The sequence below is a fragment of the Rutidosis leptorrhynchoides genome, chromosome 2 (genome assembly GCF_046630445.1).
Source record: "Rutidosis leptorrhynchoides isolate AG116_Rl617_1_P2 chromosome 2, CSIRO_AGI_Rlap_v1, whole genome shotgun sequence".
In the NCBI taxonomy this organism is placed as follows: Eukaryota; Viridiplantae; Streptophyta; class Magnoliopsida; order Asterales; family Asteraceae; genus Rutidosis; species Rutidosis leptorrhynchoides.
This window is the reverse complement of record NC_092334.1, coordinates 706,189,662-706,214,215: the sequence shown is the minus strand read 5'-3', so window position 1 is coordinate 706,214,215 and position 24,554 is coordinate 706,189,662. Positions and strand designations below refer to the sequence as shown.

General features: G+C 36.9%; 1 protein-coding gene across 2 annotated transcripts; it reads left to right on the top strand.

The window, feature by feature from the left end:
- The first annotated feature begins 2,224 nt into the window (after positions 1 to 2,224).
- Positions 2,225 to 20,171, top strand: LOC139894162 (nuclear pore complex protein NUP50B-like). Of its 2 annotated transcripts, XM_071877362.1 has the most exons (3): positions 2,225 to 2,378; positions 2,521 to 2,565; positions 18,619 to 20,171. In XM_071877362.1, the coding sequence occupies exon 3, from the start codon at positions 18,678 to 18,680 to the stop codon at positions 19,839 to 19,841; it is 1,164 nt and encodes a 387-aa protein (XP_071733463.1). In that variant the 5' UTR covers positions 2,225 to 2,378; positions 2,521 to 2,565; positions 18,619 to 18,677; the 3' UTR covers positions 19,842 to 20,171. The 2 variants fall into 2 exon arrangements, with proteins under 2 accessions (XP_071733463.1, XP_071733462.1); XM_071877361.1 differs by lacking the exon at positions 2,521 to 2,565.
- Positions 20,172 to 24,554: the final 4,383 nt, after the last annotated feature.

Genomic DNA, 24,554 nt, shown 5'->3' with positions numbered 1-24,554 from the left:
AAATAATTAATTAATACTTATTATAAGTCTTATTATAATAATTTCATAATATAAGTTTAATACTTACCATAAGTATTTTCCATTAATAATAAAAGTATTATTAATCATAAGTTTAATTAAAAGTTTAATTAAATCATAAGTTTAATTAAAAGTTTAATTAAATCATAAGTAATAATTAAATGATATAATAAATATATATCATAAGTCTTAAATTATAATAATTACTTTTTATATCATAAGTAATTTAATAATAATGAAAATCATTATTTATATCATAAGTTTTATTTAATAACCATAAGTTTTAATCAAAAGTTCATCGGGTCATAGCTTGAGCCCCGGGAATCAGTTTTCGGCGAGCCTTATATATATCTTCGCCTAACCAACCCACCCGACACATTAGTGTGCTCAAGAACATCCCAAGAACAGTCACCAAGTCGTGACTTACAGCTCTTAATCAGTTTGGAACTTTAATCTGCTCAAAAACGTGTTTTAGTCATAACGAGTGATCCGTGGCTCGGATTTCGATGACCCGCACATGAAAGTTCATCCCATCATCAATCCTAACACACTAGTACACCCTAAGGACTCTAAAAATGGTCACAAAGTTGGACCAAACCTGGTTCAATTCGTTTTCATAGTTTAATCAAGAATCAAGAGGTGTAATCGTGTAGAGAAGAACGCGTAGAATCCGTTTATGCTAATGAATTGATGATCCAAGCTTGATTTTGTTGTAAAATGATGGTGATGGTGGTGGTATAGGTGATGGCTCACAAAGGGAGAAAGGGAGGAGATGGGAGAAAAATTATAAAGGCTAGGTTATGTGATAAAATGTAAAATGAAAGTAAAATCTCAAAAATGAAAAACAAGGAGGCTATACCCCCTCCCATTTTCGGCCGATGGGTATGGGGTGGGCCCCATTTGTGGGCCAATTTGCATTATGATAAGTTCCTAGTGGCCCGAATGCCCGAACGAAACCCGAAACACGAAAACACGGCTACGCGATTAAATATTCGGAGAGATAACAAATACGCGACGAAAAATAAATATAAATACTATATATAATCATATGATATTAAAATATCATATTTAAAATAATTAGGACTTAAAAATCCTAAAAGCTCGACCGTTGGTTTGAAAACCGAAAAGATTCGCCGGATAAAAATCCGCGACACGTAGAAACGTGCAATTTAAAATATGAATACAAATATTCATTTAACAAATAATAAAATATATTATTACAAAAATAATAATATAGGTCATAGAAATGACGTGGCACGAATAACAGTTAACGGTCGTTAAATAGTTAACGGTAAAAGATAACGGAAAAAGTAGAGTCGTTACAATTCTAGTAGTTATGTGATTGAATGTCTGATTAATTTGTTGCTGTGTGTTCTAGTGATTGTACCTATGTGTTTTAGCTGTTAGATTAGTCCATTCACTTAGCTTCGTGCTAACCACTCCTCCTTCCCCCTGCAGGTTGTAGGTCTTTGCTTTTGTTGGCTTGGGAGAAGATGGGCGTGTTGGGTTGTGTTCCACAAGTCTAGAACTCTGTTGTTGTCTGTATGAAATCGATTATTAACGTAACACCAGTTAATAACAATGTATTTATGTAATAGTTATGTTTATGTTGATTCGTAAGGGCACGTTTTGTAAATAAGACTTCCGCTGTGTTTAAAAAAAAGGTACGGTGTTACAATTTTGTCTAAATATAAATATATAGTAAAATCTCTATAATTTAATACTCGATAAATTAATAACCTCGATAAAGTTAATAATTTGTCCGGTCCCAACTTGGGACCTGTACAAAATTGGTCACCAATCGATAAAATAATAAGATAATAATTTTTTTTAAATCCCAATGTATATATATTGGTCCCATCGAAACTATAAATTAATAATTAGTAATTTTTTTTCGGAATTCCATGTACATTAAACTTAACAAGTTCATTAATGTGTGAATGTTCGTACATGAGAATTTTGAAGGTGATTGTCTATATTTTATTTAAAAAGATAAGGTGAACGGATATAATAATTTCGAATGTCGATACATTAATTTGAGAGTTGCTCACAAATATAAGTCAATTTTTTAAATTAATAATTTATTAATTTATCGATATAATAATATCTCGTTAAATTAATAAAATGTGTTGGTCCCAATATTATTAATTTAGAGTTACCTAAATGTAAATATAAATAGTACGAGTATACGAGAGTACTGAATAAAATCAAAAAAGGAAGGGGCAAAATCAAATAATATTGCGATGATTGGTGACCGTCGCACAAACACATTTTGTTGCTTGTAACTTTTTAGGGTTCACGGCCTCTAACGCTTACGCATCGACCTAAAATCAACCACAACGCAAACGCTACCTTTCACGGTACCGATTCTATTCATCTTACTGTGTTTAGTCATCGTTTTATATATTTTGTTTAATTATTGCTAGATTTCATGTTTACGTATCGGTTATTGTTAATTATATGTCTTAATCGCTCAATTTTGATGTGTTTCTGATGAATTAGGTCATTGTTTGTGATCGTTTTGTTATGCTCATCGTCGTTTTTTAGGTAATCGTGTTATTGTCCATCATCTTGTTGTTTTTATGATTTTCGCTGATTTATTGTGCTCGAGTTTGGTTTTTATTTTTGTAGCGACCCCGACAAATCGTCAAGTGACGGCGTCGGCTACGTGGGTCCCATTACCTGATTATAAGTCTTTAAGATAACGTTTGACCAAAATATGTCGCCTTCATTTCAAAATAAAGATTGTTTCAAAGTTTACAAGAATTGTTCAACCAAAAGTTAAGTTACAACGTTATAAGTACGATTGAAATCTAGGCGACACGGTTTAAAGTAAAGTCAAAAGACGCTCCATGAAATGCATGTATACTCGACATCGGATGCAAGTATCAAATAGTAAGCGGAAGCATGTTTCACATATCGTGCATGACCTGAGAAAAACATAGAAATCTGTCAACGAAAAACGTTGGTGAGATCATAAATGTATTTGTAAAAGTATATCTTGAATCACAAGGTTTAGTATCAATGCGTATACATCTCTAAAGATGTGTTTGTAAACCATAAAATTTAGTATAAAGTGAATATCAAGCGTATACATCCCAAAAGATGTTGTCTGTATCACGAGCACCCAATTACCAAAACTTAACTGAATCTTCCCTCTGAATTTTGAATATAGTGTTAGAACATACACTATGCACGTTGAAATTATATTTCATCCACTAACGGTAGCGAACCGTCTGAATGAGGGTTCGTTAAACCCGTATGGCCACACAACATAATCACTCGCTTACACTTACACCCTGCAAGTGGAACTAATGATAATTGGATTGAGGACTTTTGTTCTAACTCGTCTGTATCTTTGTATTCGTATTTGTGTTCCAAGTATAAAAGTATGAAAAGTATATATACATGTGAAATGTATATAAATATGTAAAGTATATGTTTCTCAGCCCACGATTTAAAAGAATAAAAGTTGTTGAAAAGGTGGGACTATGATCTCACCTCGAGTGCACGAGTATAAAAGTACTTCAACAAGTAAACGTGTGCATGAAAGTTGCTTAGCCTTGACCTAAACAAGTAAGTTATATCAATTAACCGGTTACGACACAAGGTCGGGTGAAATGTGTTCAATTAGTCCTATGGCTCGTTACGACTCGAATAGTATAGCATGTGAATCACGTTGTCAAGTTTCATGCAAGAATCAAGTATAAAAGCATGTTAGAACGATTGTAATAAAGTTTGAGTTGACATTTCAAAACCTTACCATTAGAAAGGAAATCTTATTACGTTTCCAACGATATTTGATTCATCGAAAACGGAGTTACGGTCAAAAAGTTATGGCCAAAACAAGTTTGCTGAAGTTCGGATGAAACAGGCAATTGTCGCGGCGCGACAAATTGCTCCGCGGCGCGACAAATGCCTATGTTGAAGGTCAGAAAGCCTGAAAAACATGTTCTAAAATCACCCTTTGGGCCACGGCGCGACAAATTGCTCCGCGGCGCGACAAATAACGTGGTCTGGTGCCTGGTCAGTTTCAAAAGTTCAAGTCTTGATCCAAAATTCAATTTAGCACAAAACGCAAACCGTAAACACTTAGAATACGCATCTTATATCATTGGAAAGCTCTTTTGACAAGGAATACAATTAACTACCTTTCACAAGCACAAACATCAATTACTATAACCGAAAACTCGTCAATTGATCAAGAAGGGTTTATTTTCAAAGTTTCAAGTTCGTAAAACGTATTTTATGATTCGGGAATCCAATTTACACATACGATATGCCGTTTTGAAGGTAATGAAGCATACATTACAACTAAACACTTACTAATAACATTTCATGGCATTCGAAACATTAAAAGCTCGTTTTAAGTCTATCAAACCCTAACCACAATCCGCAAAAATCAATATTCATGTTTTTGAAGTTTCCTTAATCAACCTACGCATCAAAACGAAGCTAGTGATACTAGTAACACAATTAAAACATGAACTTTAACAATTTAACAACATTAACTCATCCAAAATCAAAGATTTAGCACACCCATTTCAAATGTTCAAACTAGTTACTCAAAACAACGAATCGAGCAAACAAAACATATATTCATGTTATACTCATGAACAACCTCGGCCCCGGTGAATTGATCATCGTTTACTTGGTTCGACAAGGGAGATTGACGTTTCCGGTCACATGTGGTTTCAAAAGGAGTGACGTTAAAGCTTGAATGAAAATCATTGTAGTACGAGGATTCGGTTAAAGGAAAATACTTTTCTCAAGTAAATTTGAAGTTGGTAATACAAACTTGTATTATGGTTTCCAAGGTTTAAATCACATGTTTGTTCGGTCCGTCGGGTTGTGGATGGTACGCGGTACTCATGTCTAAACGCGGTCCCGAGGCTTCTTGTAAAACTAGAAGTGAAACGAGTATTTCGATACGGGATAATTAGCAAAGATACACCGTGTTGGAATAGAATCTCTTAAGATATGTTTGAACGAGTCAGTTAGGGTTCGAAAAAAAATGTTCGTTAGGACTATTCACCCTCGTGGCGAATACTTATGTAATATGAAGAGTTTCTCTATCCATTGAGAAATGTTACAAAAGTTTCCTTAAACGGAAATGCGAGCGATGAGGATAGGAGTGAAATGAGGACTTTGAATAGGATGAGCTTACATCTCGAGGTTGCCATAACGTGCCTCTAGTTGTCAAAAGTTGAAGTCTGAAAGAGAAACGAGATAGTACACGTAGTTGTATAGTTCGGGGTTGCATAATAGTTGGCCGATTATCAGAAACACAAGGGCGTTAAGTCAAAGAAGAGTGAAGTATCGTTGGATTGTGTGTTATCTTAAATTCCAGTAATATCAGACGGAAATGGTGAAATATCAGAGGTATGTAGTGTGGTACGTGATGACGAGAAAATTGATCGGATCCACAATTTAGTATTCATCCTCTCCGTGCAAAATAACGAATTTAACTAGAAATGTTGGTGTGAAGAATCACGCTCAAGGTTCGATCGCGGAGAGATTAAAGTCGTGTAACACGAGAAAAGTCAAAAATGAATCTTCGGTAGTAACAGACGAGATCTCAGATTTTACGAATACAAGTCTGAGTGGGGAGAGTTTCCTGATTACATGTGGCTTGATTTCGAGATTGATTGAAATGCCTTGACCATTAACATTATGGTCTAGAAAATTGGACTTCGTTCAACAGAAATTCTCACTCGGAGAATTTGGTATAAAGTTGCTCTTTTCTCAAAAGTTCGAGCGTAAGATGGTGATGTTGTCCGTTTTCCTTCTTTACTTAAATAAGTTAAGACGTCATCTATAAATACGATAACAGATTTGTCTAGATAAGTTGCATACGTGATTTAGGAGGTTCATGAATACGGACGGAGTCCTAAATAAATCAAACGGTACTAAGAGAGATTTACAACTAACGTTGCGAGTTCGGAAATGGCTTAGGAGACATCGTCTCACTTAACCCCCAATTGATGATAACCGGAACGAAGGTCGTTTTGGAATACACACGGGATTCATGCAAGAAATCATGAGGTCATGGATGCGAGGGAGAGGGTATCGGTTTCCAACCGAAAATTACTCAGTTCACAATAATCTATACAAGATGATGGGGAAACATTTTTTTTTTTTTTTTTTTTTTTTTTTTTTTTTTTTTTTTTTTAACGAATAGGTTTCGAGCTCCCTAGTTCTATAGGTGTCAAGTCAAAAGTCTTAACGTATATCCTCCAATAAAATTTATAGGCACACAATATTTTCCGTTGGTCACTTAAATTGCCTAAGTAGTGTCTAGGGGAAAAAGTGGAATGTAAAGAGCACGAGTCAAAGACTTGGTTAATAAACATCTAGCGGTAATCGAATCGAATAAGTATGAAATATATGGTTTGTTGTGAAGAAACGTACCCGTGACTAGTCCATCGTCGTCTCGGGCATCCTAGGTGTCGATGTTGAAAGTTCAACGGCGTGCGTTGGGGTTGATTTTCTTATTTGGGCACGCACTCCTAAAATGTCCCGGTTGGCCACATTCAAAACAAACACCCGTCTTGGGTGCATTGGGCTCCTTTTGAGCGACGGGAGTGGTATTCCTACAATCGTGGGCTACATGGCCACTTCTTTGACACTTCAAGCAAAATGGTTTGCCACATTCGCCTAAATGATGTTTGTAGCACTCGTTACAATACGGTAGGTGTCCGGTATAACCCCTCTTGCCGTCGGAGGTGTAAGGCTCCTTAGCAAAGTTGTTGTTGCTTGATTGAGAGGGTTCCCACTTTCTTTTGTTGCCGCCCGATTTGTCCTCGGCCTTAGGTGCCGGAACTACGATTTCGTCAACCGTTTCAATTAGTTGGCGAGCCATGTTCATAGCGGCTTGATGAGTAGTGGGTTTGGATGACATCACCCCTTGTTTGATGCTTTTTGGAAGACCGAGCATGTAGAGTTCAATCCTTTGAGATTCGGGGTTAACAAGATTAGGACACATCAAGGATAGTTCGGCGAAGCGTTGATTATAAGCTTTAAGATCGTTTCCGACCGCTTTCAAAGCTCTTAGTTCTCCCTCAAGCTTTCGGGTTTCCTCGCGCGGAAAATATTCAACAATCATCTTTTCCTTTAGATCGGCCCAAGAGAGGGCATGAGCTTCATCGGTACCCACCGATTGAACATAGGTGTTCCACCATGTTAGAGCAATTCCGGAGAAAGTGTGAGTGGAGTATTTGACCTTGTCTTGGTCCCGACAACCGCTTATGCTAAAGACGGCTTCCGTTTGCTCAAACCATCGGGTGAGCACGACCGGTCCCCCGGTTCCATCAAAAGTATGAGGTTTGCACCCCATGAAAGCTTTATAGGAGCATCCCTCGTTTGAGTTTCCGGCTCCATTGTTGTTGTTGTTGTTGTTGTTGTTGTTGTTGTTATTATTATTGTTGTTGGATGAGTGACCGGCCATGGCCGCATCTACGGCGGTAGCTATCATCCGTTCGAGAGCTTGTTCGGGAGTTTCATTGCGGCGTACACGACGAGGAGCCATTGTTCCTTCAAGACACAAGAATATCGTTGGTTAGTATTTTCAACAATACTAACCGGAGTATGGATTAAGGATAGAGAGAAAATTTTCCTTGACTCGCCCTAAATTCTTTATGTCATAATGTCGGAACGTCCATGTGAATCACCGTAATATAATCCCGGAAATTATATTACCCTGATTCTCATGTGCATTTAACATTACTTCATAAAGTCAAGGTGGCGCATCAACAAAATTTATCAACGTAAGATCAAGATCGAATACGAGTTAGATATGATAGAAGGGTTCGAGTATAAATGCACAAATAGTCAAGTAATTCCTACTTCAGTCTATATGCCGGTTGTAGTCTAGATTCACCTATGTACCTTATGACTCGGGGTGGACACAAATGAACTCTAAATCCCTACAACCTGGCTCTGATACCAACTGTAGCGACCCCGACAAATCGTCAAGTGACGGCGTCGGCTACGTGGGTCCCATTACCTGATTATAAGTCTTTAAGATAACGTTTGACCAAAATATGTCGCCTTCATTTCAAAATAAAGATTGTTTCAAAGTTTACAAGAATTGTTCAACCAAAAGTTAAGTTACAACGTTATAAGTACGATTGAAATCTAGGCGACACGGTTTAAAGTAAAGTCAAAAGACGCTCCATGAAATGCATGTATACTCGACATCGGATGCAAGTATCAAATAGTAAGCGGAAGCATGTTTCACATATCGTGCATGACTTGAGAAAAACATAGAAATCTGTCAACGAAAAACGTTGGTGAGATCATAAATGTATTTGTAAAAGTATATCTTGAATCACAAGGTTTAGTATCAATGCGTATACATCTCTAAAGATGTGTTTGTAAACCATAAAATTTAGTATAAAGTGAATATCAAGCGTATACATCCCAAAAGATGTTGTCTGTATCACGAGCACCCAATTACCAAAACTTAACTGAATCTTCCCTCTGAATTTTGAATATAGTGTTAGAACATACACTATGCACGTTGAAATTATATTTCATCCACTAACGGTAGCGAACCGTCTGAATGAGGGTTCGTTAAACCCGTATGGCCACACAACATAATCACTCGCTTACACTTACACCCTGCAAGTGGAACTAATGATAATTGGATTGAGGACTTTTGTTCTAACTCGTCTGTATCTTTGTATTCGTATTTGTGTTCCAAGTATAAAAGTATGAAAAGTATATATACATGTGAAATGTATATAAATATGTAAAGTATATGTTTCTCAGCCCACGATTTAAAAGAATAAAAGTTGTTGAAAAGGTGGGACTATGATCTCACCTCGAGTGCACGAGTATAAAAGTACTTCAACAAGTAAACGTGTGCATGAAAGTTGCTTAGCCTTGACCTAAACAAGTAAGTTATATCAATTAACCGGTTACGACACAAGGTCGGGTGAAATGTGTTCAATTAGTCCTATGGCTCGTTACGACTCGAATAGTATAGCATGTGAATCACGTTGTCAAGTTTCATGCAAGAATCAAGTATAAAAGCATGTTAGAACGATTGTAATAAAGTTTGAGTTGACATTTCAAAACCTTACCATTAGAAAGGAAATCTTATTACGTTTCCAACGATATTTGATTCATCGAAAACGGAGTTACGGTCAAAAAGTTATGGCCAAAACAAGTTTGCTGAAGTTCGGATGAAACAGGCAATTGTCGCGGCGCGACAAATTGCTCCGCGGCGCGACAAATGCCTATGTTGAAGGTCAGAAAGCCTGAAAAACATGTTCTAAAATCACCCTTTGGGCCACGGCGCGACAAATTGCTCCGCGGCGCGACAAATAACGTGGTCTGGTGCCTGGTCAGTTTCAAAAGTTCAAGTCTTGATCCAAAATTCAATTTAGCACAAAAAGCAAACCGTAAACACTTAGAATACGCATCTTATATCATTGGAAAGCTCTTTTGACAAGGAATACAATTAACTACCTTTCACAAGCACAAACATCAATTACTATAACCGAAAACTCGTCAATTGATCAAGAAGGGTTTATTTTCAAAGTTTCAAGTTCGTAAAACGTATTTTATGATTCGGGAATCCAATTTACACATACGATATGCCGTTTTGAAGGTAATGAAGCATACATTACAACTAAACACTTACTAATAACATTTCATGGCATTCGAAACATTAAAAGCTCGTTTTAAGTCTATCAAACCCTAACCACAATCCGCAAAAATCAATATTCATGTTTTTGAAGTTTCCTTAATCAACCTACGCATCAAAACGAAGCTAGTGATACTAGTAACACAATTAAAACATGAACTTTAACAATTTAACAACATTAACTCATCCAAAATCAAAGATTTAGCACACCCATTTCAAATGTTCAAACTAGTTACTCAAAACAACGAATCGAGCAAACAAAACATATATTCATGTTATACACGAGCCATAGACACTAACTAACACCATTTCAAGTCAAAAACACGAATTTAGAGAAATCTAGAGTTTTAGAAATGTTACCCAAACGAGATGAAGTTGGTATCAAATTGTAGAGGATGAAGAGAGGATTCCAAATATGTAATTTGTTTTGTTGTAAGCCTCCTAAATCGAATTTAGATGATGAATGATTGAATTGGGTGTTGTGTGTGTGTGTTCTTGCTAGAGAGAAAGAGAGATGAGGGAGATGGATGGAAATGGATGGAGGAGGTGAAGTGGTTGACTAGTTGACCTAGTCACCACTTTGCCCACTTGTCAACTTAAGTCCCTCATGTTTGTAGTCGGGTGCGGGAATTAACCAAACGAATATTTTTAAAACGCTCGAGTAAACGGGTGATGTCAAAATTAAATAGCTGGAATATAATGAACGTTACTCACGGAAACTATTAATTTAAATACGAAAGATTATGTTTTAAAAAAAAAGACGGTGTTAAAATTAAATTTAACGGAAAAACGCGGGATGTTACATTATCCACACCTCAAAAGAAATTTCGTCCCGAAATTTAGTTGGAAGTAGTAGTTGTTGAATCTTCCTCGAGATCTTGCGTTGCCAATTCTACGAGTGAGGGAGAAGTACGTTCTAGGGTACTTCAACGAATTTTGACGGTCGGGATCATACGATGTTTTAAGGTTTGGCTTCACGATTTATGGTTTCAACCGGTCCTCCTAAGAAGTGAGGGTTATCGTCGATAGTGAGTTCATCAAAGGAGATAACAAGTTCTCGTTTCGCAAAACACGTCTTTGAGTTGATACATCGAATGTAGGATAAACGGAGACCCAAAATGAGTCGGAAAAGTCTAAACGGCTAGCGAGGGGTCCAAAACACCCCAAGAATTTAAAGGATCAAAATATCGCGGATTTAGCTTCCTACGTTTCCCGAAACGGATTGCACCTTTCCAAGGTGCGACTCTTAACGTGACGCGGTTTCCCACGTGGAATTTGAAATGTTTACGTCTAACATCGGCGTAGCTCTTGGTGATTACGAGTCGCGTAGGGTTTTACCTGAATATGAATAAATTTTCTCGGTTGCTCATGAACAACCTCGGCCCCGGTGAATTGATCATCGTTTACTTGGTTCGACAAGGGAGATTGACGTTTCCGGTCACATGTGGTTTCAAAAGGAGTGACGTTAAAGCTTGAATGAAAATCATTGTAGTACGAGGATTCGGTTAAAGGAAAATACTTTTCTCAAGTAAATTTGAAGTTGGTAATACAAACTTGTATTATGGTTTCCAAGGTTTAAATCACATGTTTGTTCGGTCCGTCGGGTTGTGGATGGTACGCGGTACTCATGTCTAAACGCGGTCCCGAGGCTTCTTGTAAAACTAGAAGTGAAACGAGTATTTCGATACGGGATAATTAGCAAAGATACACCGTGTTGGAATAGAATCTCTTAAGATATGTTTGAACGAGTCAGTTAGGGTTCGAAAAAAAATGTTCGTTAGGACTATTCACCCTCGTGGCGAATACTTATGTAATATGAAGAGTTTCTCTATCCATTGAGAAATGTTACAAAAGTTTCCTTAAACGGAAATGCGAGCGATGAGGATAGGAGTGAAATGAGGACTTTGAATAGGATGAGCTTACATCTCGAGGTTGCCATAACGTGCCTCTAGTTGTCAAAAGTTGAAGTCTGAAAGAGAAACGAGATAGTACACGTAGTTGTATAGTTCGGGGTTGCATAATAGTTGGCCGATTATCAGAAACACAAGGGCGTTAAGTCAAAGAAGAGTGAAGTATCGTTGGATTGTGTGTTATCTTAAATTCCAGTAATATCAGACGGAAATGGTGAAATATCAGAGGTATGTAGTGTGGTACGTGATGACGAGAAAATTGATCGGATCCACAATTTAGTATTCATCCTCTCCGTGCAAAATAACGAATTTAACTAGAAATGTTGGTGTGAAGAATCACGCTCAAGGTTCGATCGCGGAGAGATTAAAGTCGTGTAACACGAGAAAAGTCAAAAATGAATCTTCGGTAGTAACAGACGAGATCTCAGATTTTACGAATACAAGTCTGAGTGGGGAGAGTTTCCTGATTACATGTGGCTTGATTTCGAGATTGATTGAAATGCCTTGACCATTAACATTATGGTCTAGAAAATTGGACTTCGTTCAACAGAAATTCTCACTCGGAGAATTTGGTATAAAGTTGCTCTTTTCTCAAAAGTTCGAGCGTAAGATGGTGATGTTGTTCGTTTTCCTTCTTTACTTAAATAAGTTAAGACGTCATCTATAAATACGATAACAGATTTGTCTAGATAAGTTGCATACGTGATTTAGGAGGTTCATGAATACGGACGGAGTCCTAAATAAATCAAACGGTACTAAGAGAGATTTACAACTAACGTTGCGAGTTCGGAAATGGCTTAGGAGACATCGTCTCACTTAACCCCCAATTGATGATAACCGGAACGAAGGTCGTTTTGGAATACACACGGGATTCATGCAAGAAATCATGAGGTCATGGATGCGAGGGAGAGGGTATCGGTTTCCAACCGAAAATTACTCAGTTCACAATAATCTATACAAGATGATGGGGAAACATTTTTTTTTTTTTTTTTTTTTTTTTTTTTTTTTTTTTTTTTTTTAACGAATAGGTTTCGAGCTCCCTAGTTCTATAGGTGTCAAGTCAAAAGTCTTAACGTATATCCTCCAATAAAATTTATAGGCACACAATATTTTCCGTTGGTCACTTAAATTGCCTAAGTAGTGTCTAGGGGAAAAAGTGGAATGTAAAGAGCACGAGTCAAAGACTTGGTTAATAAACATCTAGCGGTAATCGAATCGAATAAGTATGAAATATATGGTTTGTTGTGAAGAAACGTACCCGTGACTAGTCCATCGTCGTCTCGGGCATCCTAGGTGTCGATGTTGAAAGTTCAACGGCGTGCGTTGGGGTTGATTTTCTTATTTGGGCACGCACTCCTAAAATGTCCCGGTTGGCCACATTCAAAACAAACACCCGTCTTGGGTGCATTGGGCTCCTTTTGAGCGACGGGAGTGGTATTCCTACAATCGTGGGCTACATGGCCACTTCTTTGACACTTCAAGCAAAATGGTTTGCCACATTCGCCTAAATGATGTTTGTAGCACTCGTTACAATACGGTAGGTGTCCGGTATAACCCCTCTTGCCGTCGGAGGTGTAAGGCTCCTTAGCAAAGTTGTTGTTGCTTGATTGAGAGGGTTCCCACTTTCTTTTGTTGCCGCCCGATTTGTCCTCGGCCTTAGGTGCCGGAACTACGATTTCGTCAACCGTTTCAATTAGTTGGCGAGCCATGTTCATAGCGGCTTGATGAGTAGTGGGTTTGGATGACATCACCCCTTGTTTGATGCTTTTTGGAAGACCGAGCATGTAGAGTTCAATCCTTTGAGATTCGGGGTTAACAAGATTAGGACACATCAAGGATAGTTCGGCGAAGCGTTGATTATAAGCTTTAAGATCGTTTCCGACCGCTTTCAAAGCTCTTAGTTCTCCCTCAAGCTTTCGGGTTTCCTCGCGCGGAAAATATTCAACAATCATCTTTTCCTTTAGATCGGCCCAAGAGAGGGCATGAGCTTCATCGGTACCCACCGATTGAACATAGGTGTTCCACCATGTTAGAGCAATTCCGGAGAAAGTGTGAGTGGAGTATTTGACCTTGTCTTGGTCCCGACAACCGCTTATGCTAAAGACGGCTTCCGTTTGCTCAAACCATCGGGTGAGCACGACCGGTCCCCCGGTTCCATCAAAAGTATGAGGTTTGCACCCCATGAAAGCTTTATAGGAGCATCCCTCGTTTGAGTTTCCGGCTCCATTGTTGTTGTTGTTGTTGTTGTTGTTGTTGTTATTATTATTGTTGTTGGATGAGTGACCGGCCATGGCCGCATCTACGGCGGTAGCTATCATCCGTTCGAGAGCTTGTTCGGGAGTTTCATTGCGGCGTACACGACGAGGAGCCATTGTTCCTTCAAGACACAAGAATATCGTTGGTTAGTATTTTCAACAATACTAACCGGAGTATGGATTAAGGATAGAGAGAAAATTTTCCTTGACTCGCCCTAAATTCTTTATGTCATAATGTCGGAACGTCCATGTGAATCACCGTAATATAATCCCGGAAATTATATTACCCTGATTCTCATGTGCATTTAACATTACTTCATAAAGTCAAGGTGGCGCATCAACAAAATTTATCAACGTAAGATCAAGATCGAATACGAGTTAGATATGATAGAAGGGTTCGAGTATAAATGCACAAATAGTCAAGTAATTCCTACTTCAGTCTATATGCCGGTTGTAGTCTAGATTCACCTATGTACCTTATGACTCGGGGTGGACACAAATGAACTCTAAATCCCTACAACCTGGCTCTGATACCAACTGTAGCGACCCCGACAAATCGTCAAGTGACGGCGTCGGCTACGTGGGTCCCATTACCTGATTATAAGTCTTTAAGATAACGTTTGACCAAAATATGTCGCCTTCATTTCAAAATAAAGATTGTTTCAAAGTTTACAAGAATTGTTCAACCAAAAGTTAAGTTACAACGTTATAAGTACGATTGAAATCTAGGCGACACGGTTTAAAGTAAAGTCAAAAGACGCTCCATGAAATGCATGTATACTCGACATCGGATGCAAGTATCAAATAGTAAGCGGAAGCATGTTTCACATATCGTGCATGACCTGAGAAAAACATAGAAATCTGTCAACGAAAAACGTTGGTGAGATCATAAATGTATTTGTAAAAGTATATCTTGAATCACAAGGTTTAGTATCAATGCGTATACATCTCTAAAGATGTGTTTGTAAACCATAAAATTTAGTATAAAGTGAATATCAAGCGTATACATCCCAAAAGATGTTGTCTGTATCACGAGCACCCAATTACCAAAACTTAACTGAATCTTCCCTCTGAATTTTGAATATAGTGTTAGAACATACACTATGCACGTTGAAATTATATTTCATCCACTAACGGTAGCGAACCGTCTGAATGAGGGTTCGTTAAACCCGTATGGCCACACAACATAATCACTCGCTTACACTTACACCCTGCAAGTGGAACTAATGATAATTGGATTGAGGACTTTTGTTCTAACTCGTCTGTATCTTTGTATTCGTATTTGTGTTCCAAGTATAAAAGTATGAAAAGTATATATACATGTGAAATGTATATAAATATGTAAAGTATATGTTTCTCAGCCCACGATTTAAAAGAATAAAAGTTGTTGAAAAGGTGGGACTATGATCTCACCTCGAGTGCACGAGTATAAAAGTACTTCAACAAGTAAACGTGTGCATGAAAGTTGCTTAGCCTTGACCTAAACAAGTAAGTTATATCAATTAACCGGTTACGACACAAGGTCGGGTGAAATGTGTTCAATTAGTCCTATGGCTCGTTACGACTCGAATAGTATAGCATGTGAATCACGTTGTCAAGTTTCATGCAAGAATCAAGTATAAAAGCATGTTAGAACGATTGTAATAAAGTTTGAGTTGACATTTCAAAACCTTACCATTAGAAAGGAAATCTTATTACGTTTCCAACGATATTTGATTCATCGAAAACGGAGTTACGGTCAAAAAGTTATGGCCAAAACAAGTTTGCTGAAGTTCGGATGAAACAGGCAATTGTCGCGGCGCGACAAATTGCTCCGCGGCGCGACAAATGCCTATGTTGAAGGTCAGAAAGCCTGAAAAACATGTTCTAAAATCACCCTTTGGGCCACGGCGCGACAAATTGCTCCGCGGCGCGACAAATAACGTGGTCTGGTGCCTGGTCAGTTTCAAAAGTTCAAGTCTTGATCCAAAATTCAATTTAGCACAAAACGCAAACCGTAAACACTTAGAATACGCATCTTATATCATTGGAAAGCTCTTTTGACAAGGAATACAATTAACTACCTTTCACAAGCACAAACATCAATTACTATAACCGAAAACTCGTCAATTGATCAAGAAGGGTTTATTTTCAAAGTTTCAAGTTCGTAAAACGTATTTTATGATTCGGGAATCCAATTTACACATACGATATGCCGTTTTGAAGGTAATGAAGCATACATTACAACTAAACACTTACTAATAACATTTCATGGCATTCGAAACATTAAAAGCTCGTTTTAAGTCTATCAAACCCTAACCACAATCCGCAAAAATCAATATTCATGTTTTTGAAGTTTCCTTAATCAACCTACGCATCAAAACGAAGCTAGTGATACTAGTAACACAATTAAAACATGAACTTTAACAATTTAACAACATTAACTCATCCAAAATCAAAGATTTAGCACACCCATTTCAAATGTTCAAACTAGTTACTCAAAACAACGAATCGAGCAAACAAAACATATATTCATGTTATACACGAGCCATAGACACTAACTAACACCATTTCAAGTCAAAAACACGAATTTAGAGAAATCTAGAGTTTTAGAAATGTTACCCAAACGAGATGAAGTTGGTATCAAATTGTAGAGGATGAAGAGAGGATTCCAAATATGTAATTTGTTTTGTTGTAAGCCTCCTAAATCGAATTTAGATGATGAATGATTGAATTGGGTGTTGTGTGTGTGTGTTCTTGCTAGAGAGAAAGAGAGATGAGGGAGATGGATGGAAATGGATGGAGGAGGTGAAGTGGTTGACTAGTTGACCTAGTCACCACTTTGCCCACTTGTCAACTTAAGTCCCTCATGTTTGTAGTCGGGTGCGGGAATTAACCAAACGAATATTTTTAAAACGCTCGAGTAAACGGGTGATGTCAAAATTAAATAGCTGGAATATAATGAACGTTACTCACGGAAACTATTAATTTAAATACGAAAGATTATGTTTTAAAAAAAAAGACGGTGTTAAAATTAAATTTAACGGAAAAACGCGGGATGTTACAATTTTGATGTTTGATCGTGCATAGGCTAATGAATAGGTTTTGGCTATATGTATAATAAGGAGGAGTTGAAAAATTAGGTTAAGTTGTTTATCGGTATTCAAATAGTTTGTAGTTGTACTTACTTTCATTAAGATTAGACTAAAATTAGATCGAGGTGTTCATTTTGTATGTGTAGGCTCTAGGGTATAGTTATAATAGACTAAAATTAGATCGAGGTGTTCATTTTGTATGTGTAGGTTCTAGGTTATATAATTTTAATAAGGCCGGGCTGAAAAATAGGTTTCTGTGTGACTATAAGGTTTAGAAGACTGAGCTGAAAAAATAGGTTAAGATGTTTAAGGAAAAAACTTTGGTATTTGGTTACAGAAGACTCTATTGAGTTTATACAAGTAGGTTCATGAAGAATTTAAACGTATCTATTGTCGGTCTGTTGAGGATGTGATTTTTCTTTTTATATGATGCATAATATTGTTGTGGACCTGAGCTGTAATGAAATGTTGTAACTTGTAACAAGACATAATGCGTATCCACGTGTTTTTAACACGAAAGGGAAATGAAAATCAACTCACGTTGTGGACAGATTTGTGGATATTGTCTCTGCGTATACACTATGAACACTATCAACTCTTTCAAATACCTACTTGTAAGGAAATTTTGTAACTTGGAACAACGCAGAATTCATTTTGTGGAATTGAGGTGTAAGGAAATATTGTTACTATTAAAAAAGCACAATGCAGGAGATAGTTTTTTCGATTAAAATAAGCTCTACGGCTCTACCGAAACATATGTAATATATAAGCAATAAGCAATATTTAATTGTTTGGTGATTATGCACATTAAGAGTTTTAGAGATAAGGTTGATTAATTATCATCACGTAAACATTTTGAATAAGCAGCTAGCAAAACTGTTTATTAGAAACTGTTTTTCCCCGAACCTAAGCTTACAGTGTTACAGATAACTTTAAGGTGCGTTTTCAGCCCAATGCTCAAAACTGCTTTTTCTGTTGTTTCAAAGTGCAATAAGCATATAAAAGAAGGCACTCTCAAAAACCTAGGCAGTTGGTCAGGTCTTGGCTTCAGAATATCTTGACCATGTAATAGAACTCTGAATATGTTGAATCATGGGGGTGGAGGGAGATAGTAGGACCAAATTAATACAGAAGGCTTTTAGTAGGATCGTAGAGTAAACAGCTTCTTTTTTTGCTTACAAGCTCTCATCAAATACTCAAATTGATCAACCAAGGTTACTTAGAAAATGTTGCTACCTGACACAAATTTTGTTTATTCAAGATGTCATGGATTATAATTTGGAATTTTTTTGCACTTTTTTTCATATATATTACTGTAGATGTCTGTTTAAGTAAACTATATCAATCTTAAGCATCATTTTTGCCCCCTTCCATATTTATAGGTCAACTTAGTTTTATATTATTTCCGTTCATACGATATTGATTGGTTGATGGTTTTGGTTTTGGTTTTAATTACTTAATTCACACTACATACTTCTAACTGTGTGGTTGTTCATTCTGTTACTATACTTGAAAATTTAGGATTTGTTGTTGATATACATTTAACATTTTTTTCTAGATTAAAAATATAATTACCCAGAGAATATACATGTAATAAACTCTGTGAATTTTTATTATCCAAAAGATAATAAAATGATATGCTTTACTTAAAGATAAATATATTACGGTTTTCTTAACCATATATCCCTATTTTTCTCTAAATCTTGCAGGTCCAACATTTTGCTTCAATCGAGTAGGAACATTATCAAATTCTGTTTAAAGACTTGAGATGGGGGATGCAGAGAACACACTTCCACCTACTAAAAAACGAGCTGCCGGGAGGGAATTATCCCGAGACAACCCTGGTCTTGATGATGAAGAAGAAGTTCCAGGACAAGAAACCGGCACATTTAAGAGAGCAAGTGAAGAAGTATTAGCAAACCGTAGAATCGTCAAAGTCAAACGCAGTCAAACGTCATCAACCCCATCCGCACCTTCTTCAAATCCCTTTGCAGCTATTCGTTTAGTACCTCCAGCGGGTCCCACACCCACTCCTACACCTGTTAATAATTCACAAGATATAGAAAAACCCTCTTCTGAAAAGATAGACTCGCCTGAAAGCGTGAATGGAAAACCAAAAGTGGAAGATGGTGATAATGGTAAGCAACCTGAACCAATCAATTCTGAAGTCGATAAAGAGAACAATGAAAACAAGGACAAGGTTGAGGAAAATGCCGAAAATACCCCTGTACCAGAGAAAAAGAATGATGAAAACAAGGATAAGTTAGATGAGAATGATGAAAGTGCTCCTGCAGCTGGATCTGTCAACTCATTTGGACAACTTTCAAGTAACCAAAACGCTTTCACGGGACTCGTCGGGACTGGATTTTCAAGTTCATCTTTTTCATTCGGGTCAATCCCGAAAATTGACCAGCCCACTTTCCCACCGTTCGGTTTCGCTACCAACGGGAACTCGTCCTTATTTGGAAATACTGATAAAACCGAGGGTACAAAAATACCATCTATGCAGGAAGTACAAGTGGAAACGGGTGAAGAAAATGAGACATCAGTTTTTGCAGCGGATTCTGTACTTTTTGAGTTTCTTGATGGCGGGTGGAAAGAGCGTGGTAAAGGAGAACTGAAAGTCAACGTTTTGACTACTGGAACAAAGAAAGCGAGACTTGTAATGAGAGCAAGAGGGAATTATCGTTTAATTTTGAATGCTAGCATCTTTCCAGATATGAAGCTGACAAATATGGAGAAAAAAGGGATCACTTTTGCGTGTTTGAACAGTATCGGCGAAGGGCAAAGTGGTATCTCGACATTTGCGTTGAAGTTTAAAGATCCGTCACTTGTTGAAGAGTTCCGTTCAGTTATCATGTCACATAAAGGTAACACACCTGCACCCGTTCTTAAGACACCTGAAAATTCTCCAAAGGCATCTGATGAGTAGACGTATGACTGTACGAACACTTGTATCAGCTTTCTCTTTTGGTATTGAAGGCAGCAAAAGGTAAAATTTGCATTCAATCTAATATCAAGTGTGTAAGCCACATTGTGGGGTTATGTAAGAGCTGCTGTTATATGCGTATCCATTTTGTTATCTTGATAGACATTTGGTAGTCTAGGAGTCTTAAAATGTTATGAAGAATTTTGTACTTGGGATTTGAGTTGAATATTCGAGTCTTGTTCACCCAAGCAGATGTAGGTGGTGTGGGTCAAATGTTACGGACACATCGTGCGATTAATCAGTCTTGTATGATGACTTGTTTCGTGTTTTTTCTGTTGCCGGTTGATTTTTAATTTTCGTGTTATGAACATGTTTAGGTTCACAAATCCGCAGCTGAGTGGGATTTTTGCCCAAATGCCGGTTACATGTCATATCAAAATCATCAATTAATATGCTTTTGAATCCCATTGAATTGGTTAGAGAAAGTATAACGATATAAAGTTGGCTTTAATGTTACATGGTAGTAGACTAGTAGTCTTATATGTTTTTCCATCTAAGATAACTTGCACGGTTGCAGCAATGGGAGACTTGCCAATGTTGTATAACTGGTCCAACCGGAATTTAACCGGTATTTTTTTTTTATTATTGATATAATGAAAATGAATTTAAGTTAGGAAAAAACTAATCAGTTTCACAACCTAAATCCCAAATCGATTATGGCCATCTTCTGGCCAATTCCATGCGGAAGCAGAATCAGAAAGATATTGGCCATAGAGGTTTGAACAATTATTGTGCAACTGATGGCTGAGTGTGGCCTATGGGTTTGGTGTTGGTGCTTAATTAATCACAGTGGGTATGCTACAGAGATGGTGTTTGTAAAGATTAATTTTGTTTGCAAATCATGAAGTTTTTTTGTTTGAAATTTTGGCATTGTGAGTTTGTGACTTACAGTTGGTTTGACCAGTCGAAGTGGAACCCGGACATTCCAACTAAACACTTTGAAAAAACTAACAAAACTTTTGGAGAAGTACAAAACTGACTTGAGGTGAATGACTTTGATTTAGAAAATATAAATATAAAATTATGATTTTTAAACACGTTAATGGTTTAAACTAGTTTTCGAACCCTCGCTTCGCGGCGGGGGTTCGATTTTTAATGTATTTTATTGTGTTTAGTTACGGAGCCTGCGAGTGAAAAATCAACATATATGAAAAGTACCCTAAATATTTAGCGTTTTTTTAAAAGTGTCCGTTTTGCGTATAGTTAGTGACATTGTGTTCATAAAATTATTTCAAGTTTAAGGATGGTGTCGGAAAAGTTTAACTCGTTGCGAGCAAGAAGATATGACCTGTTGAATATTTGAGTGGAGTTTATTTAAGATATTTTATGAAAATTTTGATTTGACGCTTTAACCCCCTGTGTTGGGGGCCGATTTTAATTTTTGAACAAAGTGTGGGGGGCTTTTGTGGTGTTACTCGAAAGAAATAAGGGGGAGAAAAATGCGAAAAGACAAAAATACCCCTAGTACTATTCATAGTCAACAAAAATGTTGGTGAGTTATAGGTTTAACCTATATATATCAAATCGTAACAATAGACCACAAGATTTCATATTTCAATACACATCCCATACATAGAGATAAAAATCATTCATATGGTGAACACCTGGTAACCGACATTAACAAGATGCATATATAAGAATATCCCCATCATTCCGGGACACCCTTCGGATATGATATAAATTTCGAAGTACTAAAGCATCCGGTACTTTGGATGGGGTTTGTAAGGCCCAATAGATCTATCTTTAGGATTCGCGTCAATTAGGGTGTCTGTTCCCTAATTCTTAGATTACCAGACTTAATAAAAAGGGGCATATTCGATTTCGATAATTCAACCATAGAATGTAGTTTCACGTACTTGTGTCTATTTTGTAAATCATTTATAAAACCTGCATGTATTCTCATCCCAAAAATATTAGATTTTAAAAGTGGGACTATAACTCACTTTCACAGATTTTTACTTCGTCGGGAAGTAAGACTTGGCCACTGGTTGATTCACGAACCTATAACAATATATACATATATATCAAAGTATGTTCAAAATATATTTACAACACTTTTAATATATTTTGATGTTTTAAGTTTATTAAGTCAGCTGTCCTCGTTAGTAACCTACAACTAGTTGTCCACAGTTAGATGTACAGAAATAAATCGATAAATATTATCTTGAATCAATCCACGACCCAGTGTATACGTATCTCAGTATTGATCACAACTCAAACTATATATATTTTGGAATCAACCTCAACCCTGTATAGCTAACTCCAACATTCACATATAGAGTGTCTATGGTTGTTCCGAAATATATATAGATGTGTCGACATGATAGGTCGAAACATTGTATACGTGTCTATGGTATCTCAAGATTACATAATATACAATACAAGTTGATTAAGTTATGGTTGGAATAGATTTGTTACCAATTTTCACGTAGCTAAAATGAGAAAAAATTTTCAATCTTGTTTTACCCATAACTTCTTCATTTTAAATCCGTTTTGAGTGAATCAAATTGCTATGGTTTCATATTGAACTCTATTTTATGAATCTAAACAGAAAAGTATAGGTTTATAGTCGGAAAAATAAGTTACAAGTCGTTTTTGTAAAGGTAGTCATTTCAGTCGAAAGAACGACGTCTAGATGACCATTTTAGAAAACATACTTCCACTTTGAGTTTAACCATAATTTTTGGATATAGTTTCATGTTCATAATAAAAATCATTTTCTCAGAATAACAACTTTTAAATCAAAGTTTATCATAGTTTTTAATTAACTAACCCAAAACAGCCCGCGGTGTTACTACGACGGCGTAAATCCGGTTTTACGGTGTTTTTCGTGTTTCCAGGTTTTAAATCATTAAGTTAGCATATCATATTTAATCAGAAACAACTGAATATGAGGCATCGTAGGTGGATTGAATTATTGAATGATTACGACTTTGAGATTCGTTACCACCCGGGGAAGGCAAATGTGGTAGCCGATGCCTTGAGCAGGAAGGACAGAGAACCCATTCGAGTAAAATCTATGAATATAATGATTCATAATAACATTACTACTCAAATAAAGGAGGCGCAACAAGGAGTTTTAAAAGAGGGAAATTTAAAGGATGAAATACCCAAAGGATCGGAGAAGCATCTTAATATTCGGGAAGACGGAACCCGGTATAGGGCTGAAAGGATTTGGGTACCAAAATTTGGAGATATGAGAGAAATGGTACTTAGAGAAGCTCATAAAACCATATACTCAATACATCCTGGAACGGGGAAGATGTACAAGGATCTCAAGAAACATTTTTGGTGGCCGGGTATGAAAGCCGATGTTGCTAAATACGTAGGAGAATGTTTGACGTGTTCTAAGGTCAAAGCTGAGCATCAGAAACCATCAGGTCTACTTCAACAACCCGAAATCCCGGAATGGAAATGGGAAAACATTACCATGGATTTCATCACTAAATTGCCAAGGACTGCAAGTGGTTTTGATACTATTTGGGTAATAGTTGATCGTCTCACCAAATCAGCACACTTCTTGCCAATAAGAGAAGATGACAAGATGGAGAAGTTAGCACGACTGTATTTGAAGGAAGTCATCTCCAGACATGGAATACCAATCTCTATTATTGTCTAATAGTTAATATGGTAATTAATAATCGCCATATGTGTCCATATTTTGCATGAACATTTATCTTTCATATATGTAAAATTACTACTTAATTTCTGCATATCGTAATATGACGTACACAAGTCACATATGCAAGCTAAGACGAGTTGTATCGCAGAAACCACAACTCCGTTGTGTCCCATGTGGCACCACCAAAACCCCACCCAACTACCGTATCCCGGCATTTCCAGCCGGCGTTTTGCCGGCGTTGGGACGGGTCCAACGGGAAGATCAACGCACATTTTGGCCAGGTGTACACGTATGATTGGACCGATTTGGACTAGCCGTTGGACGTTGTTTGATGCTGAATAAACAAAAATTTTAGATTTATTTGTTATACCTAATCTATATATAATTTTAACACACACAAATATATCTTTCTTTCTTTATTTATTTAATTATTTAAAAAAAACACATACAATAGAAAATGCATACAGAATGTTCGATTTTATCATTGATGATTCCAATGATGAAAAGGTGGTTAATTTTGTTTAAGAGTTTAACGGAAGAAGAAGAAGTGGAGGGAGAAGCAAGTAGTTCACGAGTTCTTCGAACACGGGTTTATATTCTAAGGGATCGTGAAGATGCAGCTGTGAGGTTATACAATGATTATTTTGCGGAAACACCAGTGTATCCAAAAAAAAAAAAAATTCAAACGACATTATCGAATGAGTTGTGAATTATTTCTGTGACGATCGCTCCAAATCCATATGGACGAACACGTCATTCATCGATTTTATTGCGAGGTATTTGACCTCTATATGATACGTTTTATAAACATTGCATTCTTTTGAAAAGGCAAACCATATATGAATATTTAAATCAAAGGTTTTCGACATCTGATGATTTCTACATATAGACATTCACCGTAAATAATAGTTTACAACAGTACTTCCGTTGATAATGCAGTCAAAATAAGATACATGGTGATGATTTGGTGAATGCAACGTTTTCTTGAAAAATATGCCATGTAAGACTCCATGCACATAGCTTGTCTATCATAT

Bases quoted from the DNA above. Each gene is read 5' to 3' on its own strand.
- LOC139894162 (XM_071877361.1), top strand. From the start codon at position 18,678: ATGGGGGATGCAGAGAACACACTTCCACCTACTAAAAAACGAGCTGCC.